Source organism: Sus scrofa, chromosome 13 (genome assembly GCF_000003025.6).
Source record: "Sus scrofa isolate TJ Tabasco breed Duroc chromosome 13, Sscrofa11.1, whole genome shotgun sequence".
NCBI classification, from domain to species: Eukaryota; Metazoa; Chordata; class Mammalia; order Artiodactyla; family Suidae; genus Sus; species Sus scrofa.
The window spans coordinates 190,379,935-190,386,657 of NC_010455.5; the positions used below are offsets into that span (position 1 = coordinate 190,379,935).

The 6,723-nt window shown below is 39.7% G+C and overlaps 1 protein-coding gene across 3 annotated transcripts in view; it reads right to left on the reverse strand.

Moving 5' to 3' along the window:
* Nucleotides 1-6,723, reverse strand: part of ADAMTS5 (ADAM metallopeptidase with thrombospondin type 1 motif 5) — a 60,092-nt gene that overhangs the window by 26,916 nt on the left and 26,453 nt on the right. For all 3 annotated transcript variants that reach the window (XM_021070866.1, XM_021070865.1, XM_021070864.1), the window contains one exon: nt 5,937-6,104. In XM_021070866.1, the coding sequence (XP_020926525.1) occupies nt 5,937-6,104 (168 nt within the window). The remainder of the gene's footprint in view (nt 1-5,936; nt 6,105-6,723) is intronic.

Consider the following 6,723-nt stretch of genomic DNA (forward strand, 5'->3'; position numbering starts at 1 on the left):
TCATCTGTGTGGTCCCACACCTCTTCTTTTAGGTCTGTATTTGAATGTCTAAGTCCAGAAGAAATACTGACGCGTTATGGGATCAGCGATAGATAAATTCACATGGGCGGTGACAAAGACATAGACAATGTTACCGACCAAAGTAATTCATGAGACGTTTGTGCACCTGTGAGAAGCAGTGGTGCTCTGTTTAGCAGATGTCATGCCAAGGGAATTAGATGAAAAATTCCCCGTGTTGGGAGATCCCGTCGTGGCGTAGCAGAAACGAATCTGACTAGGAACCACGAGGGTGCGGGTTTGATCCCTGGCCTTGCTCAATGGGTGAAGGATCCCGAGTTGCCATGAGTGGTGGTGGTGGTCGCAGACTCAGCTCGGATCATGCGTTGCTGTGGCTGTGCTGTAGGCCGGCAGCTGTAGCTCAGATTGGACCCCTAGCCTGGGAACCTCCATATGCTGTGGATGAGACCCATAAAAGCAAAAAAAACAAAAAACAAAAAATTCTCCTTGTTAAAGGATGAGGCATATTTTTTTTAAACATACAGGTTTTTGCTGTGGGACTTAAAATACATGTCTTACTTGCAGACTCTGTGAAAGAAAATATTTATTGTGAAAATCAAGAGAATACCATGATGGTTGTAAATTAACTATATGTACCTCAAAAAAAAAAAAAGATATGGGGCACAGCCAATAAATAAATAAATGAGAGAGAGACTACTCTATTGGGTTTTGAATTTTATGAGCACAACCTTAAAAACTGAATAAGATTATATTGCTATCTCTACTGTCTCCACTTACAAAAATTTCAGAGAATGGATTTTCCTCATACCATTTTATCTCTAAAGTTTTGCATTCAATACATGGCTGGACACTCGGTTCTTTAAGTAGGCTAGCAGTTAATTTTCAAAGCTCTCCATAGATTTTCCTTAGCAGCCTCTGTCTTGGCGGTTCTTGAGCTGTGTCTCCTTAGGCAGTGGCCCTTCTTATCACTGGGCACGGTGGACTCAGGGATCCCGCAGACACTACTATTGTTTTTGGCTTCAAGATTAGGCATTTGAGAAAGGAAATTTAAAAAGTTGCTTTTGCCGTGCACTTTCTCTGCCAGCGCTTACCTTTATTTTTGAGGATCATACGCCTAGCCAGCTTGCCTAGAGCTAACTTGTATAAACACTGCAGAATGTCTACAAGTATCTTGGCCAGGCTGGGGTGAGGGGGTGGGGGTGGGGGTGCCCCACCCACATAAGACAGGGCTTCTTCTTTTCTGAATCACTAATCTGCAGGCACAGCTATTTCAGAGAATGCACACTGACTTTTCAACCATAACCTAGCGGCTACATATTTCTTGCTGGAACTTAATCAGGAAACACTCAATATTAATAAATTTAAATTTGGCAGTAGCAGAGTGCTATGAACGTCCAGCTACTTCTGGCTAATCATTTTAAAAACAAACGAAATGATTTGAATTTAATTGCACTCTAAGACCTCCTTTCTCCAGCATTGCTGGAGGTGGGAAGGAGGCAGATGAGCTAGTCTGTAAATGGATTTTCGAAGTAATGGACTCTTTGGGTACTACCTGAACATTGTAGACACTTTGTGAGACTATCTACTTTAAAACAGCAATTGCGGGAGTACCTGCAATGACTCAGTGGTAACAAACCCGACTAGTATCCATGAAGATGCGAGTTCAATCCCTGCATCAATCGGTGGGTTAAGGATCCAGTGTTGCTGTGAGCTGTGATGTAGGTCACAGACGTGGCTCAGACCCTGCGTTGCGGTGACTATGGTGTAGGCCAGTCGCTACAGCTCCGATTCAACCCTTAGCCTAGGAACTTCCATAGGCTGCAGCAGTGGCCCTAAAAAGACAAAAATCAAAACAAACAAAAAAAACCCCAGCAATTGCTTTGGCACCTTTTAATATTAGTGTCCTAATTTAATCTTCCTAAGTAACTGAAAATCACTTCTTTTTTGAGTTATCAACTATTGCAATTGCTGAAACATGGATACCTTGAGCGTTCACGATGCTGTAAAAGGCTTTTTGACTTTCTGGAAAATGGAGCCAGACCACCACTGTTTTAGGGCTACTTTTCACAGATATTCTAATGTCAAACAATTTTACTTCTCGCTCTGAGCTTACCTGTCTGCAGTGCCTTACTCACCAAAATAACCATTTTATTGCTTAAATTATTAGTGGCCTGGAAAATTAGAACAGAAAATTCTGCTAACTATGAATGAATGAGGAGTTTCCACTGCAGCACAGTGGTTTAATGATCCCGCATGCTGTCTCTGTGGAGATGTGGGTTCAATCCCTGGCCTGGCACAGTGGGTTAAGTATCTGGAGTTGCTGTAGCTGTGGCATAAGTTGCAGCGCTGGCTGGGACTTGATCCCTAGGCTGGGAACTTCTATATGCCTCATATGCTTCTATATGCCAAAACAAACAAACAAACAAACAAAAGGATAAATGAATGGGCTCTGCTTGAAAGTGTGAATGGCTCTCTACTAATAAAATGAAAGGGTTTTATGATTTGGAATCATGATAGCAGCTTAGTCATTCAACGAAGGCATAATATTTGTTTGCCTTTTTTGTTTTTCCATCATCTTGGGCTTTGTCTCCTTGGTTCTCCCCAAAGCTCTGAAGTTGAAATGTCAAAACCACCACCATCTCAAAAATTCCTTTGACTAGTTCTTATCTTTCCACACTTTTTAACTGACTTAGGTCAGTTTTTGGTTGCCATCTAAAAGTTATTTAATTATTAAGTTCAAGTTTAAATGGTGGTGCTACAGAGCATTACTGTTTCAGTTCTGTATCTGTGCATGCTGTTTTAAAATAAACATAATTGAGCTTTGCCACTGTGTCATAGCCACAGTGCCTTTCTTAGATGCCCACCATTCTGAAATTACTTTAACCCTAGGCTACTAATAAAATTGAATATTTTTGAGGGGGCGGTGGTTAAAACCCAAGACTGCCTAATCAACACATTCAAAATTGAGAGAGTCTAGGCTGGATAAAATGAAAGAATGATTATGAGAATTTCCTGTCCAATAAATGTTGGTAAGGAATGTATTTATTTATTGAATATAAACAAATAGGTGGGGAATTCAGGTAAGGTTTCCTCAGTGTAGATGAATAAGATCTCTTTCTCTCTCTCTTTTTTTTTTAACCACTGCACTTGTGGCATATGGAAGTTCCTGAGCTAGGGGTCGAATTGCAGCCGCATCTGAGACCTATGCCTCAACCTGCGGCAACCCTGAATCCTTAACCCACTGAGCAAGGCTAGGGATCGAACCCGCATCCTCACAGAGACTATGTTGTGTTCTTAACTTGCTGAGCCACAAAAGGAACTCCAGTAAGATTTATTTCTAATAAAAGTATGGTCTTGGTTGTTATCTACCATGAAATCCTTTGGAAAAGACACAGGGAGATGTATAAAATTTGTTGTAAAAATTTAAAAAGCAGAGTATCAGACTCTTTTAACTACAGAAATAATGTTTAAAAAAAAATGAAAACAAGACTGGAAGCATCTTTACTGCATGGAAAGTAAAATCATGAATTCCACAAACATGAAATAAATGAATCATTCCAGAAATATGGCAGTAAGGAACAAAATTCTGCACAGCATTGTAATTAGCTGACCTAATACTTATACAGGAAAAAAAGTTGGTCCCATTTTAGCCATAAGTATTTGCTGCCTTAGCAACTAAATCCATTCATTTAATGATTCAAAGTTTAGCTCAACTTTTTGGACTGTGTAGTGTGTGATTTTGAAATAAAATATTAATGTTATTCCACTTTCAGAAAATTTGAAAAAGTAAGTAAAAGTAATGTGAAGAGTGGAAACTAAGATTCCACCCAAGAGGAACGTTATGAGATATGGACTTGATCAAGGTAGACAGGCAGATGATTAGGAAACATTTATTTCAGGACTTTATCAGCATTCAACGAGCATTTTAAATTGAGTTAAATAGAAAAATACCATCGTATTATTAGTCTAAAGGAAAAACCTGATATATTTATTCTTGATATCATTTCTAAATTTGGCAAAAAATAATATTTACTTTAGGTTGAGGGAAAGTTTTAGAGGAAGATGGGTGTGGATTGTCTTCAGGAATAAGAAATTTAAGCAGTAGCTAAAGTATTGCCAGATCAATGATTAACATAGCAAAAATCAGTTAACGACATTTGGCTATAAAATATCAAAGAATTTCTTTCTGTCTGAAAATAATTGAATTTCTTCCTTCCTTCCTTTCATTCTTTCTTTCTTTTTTTTGGGGGGGAGGGGGCCATATCTGCAGCACATGGAAGTTCCCAGGCAAGGGGTCAAATTGGAGTTACAGCTGCCTGCCTATGTCACAGCCACAGCAATGCCAGATCTGAGGTGTGTCTTGCAACTTACACCACAGCTTATGGCAATGCTGGATCCTTTAACCCACTGAGCAGGGCCAGGGATTGAACCCCATGTCCTCATGGATACTAGCTGGCTTCTTTTCCACTGAGCCACAATGGGAACTCCCAGAATTGAATTTCTTAATTGTTTTGTGATTATGCAGCCAAAGTTCAAGAAGGCCAGCTCACAAAGAAATTACAACAATACCAAGCCATAAAGTTGGTGGAGTTAGGAAAGAACAGTTATCACAGATTGTCTTTATCCAACTTTGAACCGTACGTCATGAAATAACTTCAGGGATAATTATCATAATCAAGAATTTCTCTCATATTCACCTCAACCACCAGCTTTAGAAAGAGACAAATTTGAAGAAAAAAAAAAAAAAATGACAGTATGTCCATTCCTACAATATGAGAAACTTGAACTCTGGTGACTGATGATCTATTCCTACTCAAATGCATCTATTCTCCTACGTTTCTAGATTGTAAGGTTACAAGGAAAGCAAGGAAATTAGCAACAGCTTGTTTCAAAGATTACTCAAGGGTCAAAATTTATTACTTTTAAAAACTGTGACTTCCTTAGTATTTTTATATAATTTACAGCACTAATCCTAGATTTACAGAACTTCATAAAGTCTGCTGTGTTTCTGAACTGTATTTAGAGGATAAAGCCAAAGATTTTCGTTTGAAGTTCTTAAAACAGTTTGCTCACCATTTAGATTGATTTTCTATTTCTGTTTGGCAGTTTTGATTCCACTTTCAGGAAAACCTGCTGTCAGGATAAAAACCGAATCTTTCCGGGTGAATGCAAATCTGAAGGACTTCCTTTCCTGACTTTTTTTTTTTTTTTTTTTGTCTTTCTGTCTTTTCTAGGGTTTCACTCACAGCATGTGAAGGTTCCCAGGTTAGGAGTTTAATCAGAGCTGTAGTCACCGGCCTATCCAGAGCCACAGCAATGTGGGATCCAAGCCACATCTGTGATCTACACCACAGCTCAGGGCAAGGCCGGATCCTTAAGCCACTGAGCCAGGCCAGGGATCGAACAGGCAACCTCATGGTTCCTAGTTGGATTCGTTAACCACTGAGCCATGACGGCAACTCCCCTTTCCTGACGTTTTGTGGCCATAAAGAGAATCTGACAGAATCGTCACCTACATTTTAACTACACCCCCATAATAAGCATGGAACAAATAATTCTGAGAGTCATATTCATAGTAGGGAAACAAGATATCTGCCAAAGTTCTCACAGGAAGCTAGTGGTGAAAGAGGGAATAAAAGCCAGGCTTTCAGGGCACTAGCTAGGCATTCTGTGTGGTCTCCCACCCTGCTTTGCTTTGAACTTTGCAATTCAAAAGCGAAAATACCATAGCTATAATGCCACCAAGGATGCTGGCATTACACAACAACAGGCAGTCCCTTTGCCTGCCTCCCCCCACTTTTTTTTTGACACTAAACAACCACTGTCTCGGAGGGCAAGATGAAAGTCCTGAGGATATAATGAAGCACCACCTGTAATAATGCCAACTTTTGCTTCTGAGCCTGTGGAACTCTACATACCATGACCATCATCCAGGAATTCTGTGATGGTGGCTGAGGTGCATTTGGACCAAGGCTTGGATGCATCAATGCTGGTCAGGATGGAGGACATTAAGCGCTTATCTTCTGTGGAACCAAAATTCTCTTCACAGAATTTGGAATCATCATGGGAGAGGCCAAGCAGATGTCCTGAAGAAGAGAGTATATGAAGCGCAAATCATGAGTGGTTTTTTTTTTTTTTTTTGCATTTCTACTTTTCTGTGGCAATTATACTGGCACTTGCATTTTTTTTTTTTCCCCTCCCAATTGTATATGAGTTCATGTTAACTGCCTTTTCACACAGAGACTGGACCCCCCAGGGAAATTAAAGCTGCATGTAGTTAGAGCGGTCACTTCTGGTGAACATTTAGAGGAAAGCTGAAAAATTACACTAGAGTGAATGTTCCCATAATCCATCTGGATCACACATGCTCAAGGATATGTAGAAACAGGCCTTATTTAGAATCTAGAATTTGCAAGGCAACTGTGGGATTATGTCATAGCCCTCACTACATATTATTTTGAATGCTTGTCTAATTTTCCATCTTCTGTGATCCACTATAAGCCCCATGAGATTAGAGAGCATCCCCCCATCTACTGCTGAAAAATCTGTATTTAACTCAATGTTCTGCAAGTTATAAACACTTAAGAGATGCTTTTGAATGTCTGTGACTTCCATCTTCTTGGCCAAGTAAATATAAGAGATGACTACGGAGAAAAAGAAAAAAAAAAAAAAAAAGTGCAATTAGGAACTTTCTGGCTCCGTGCA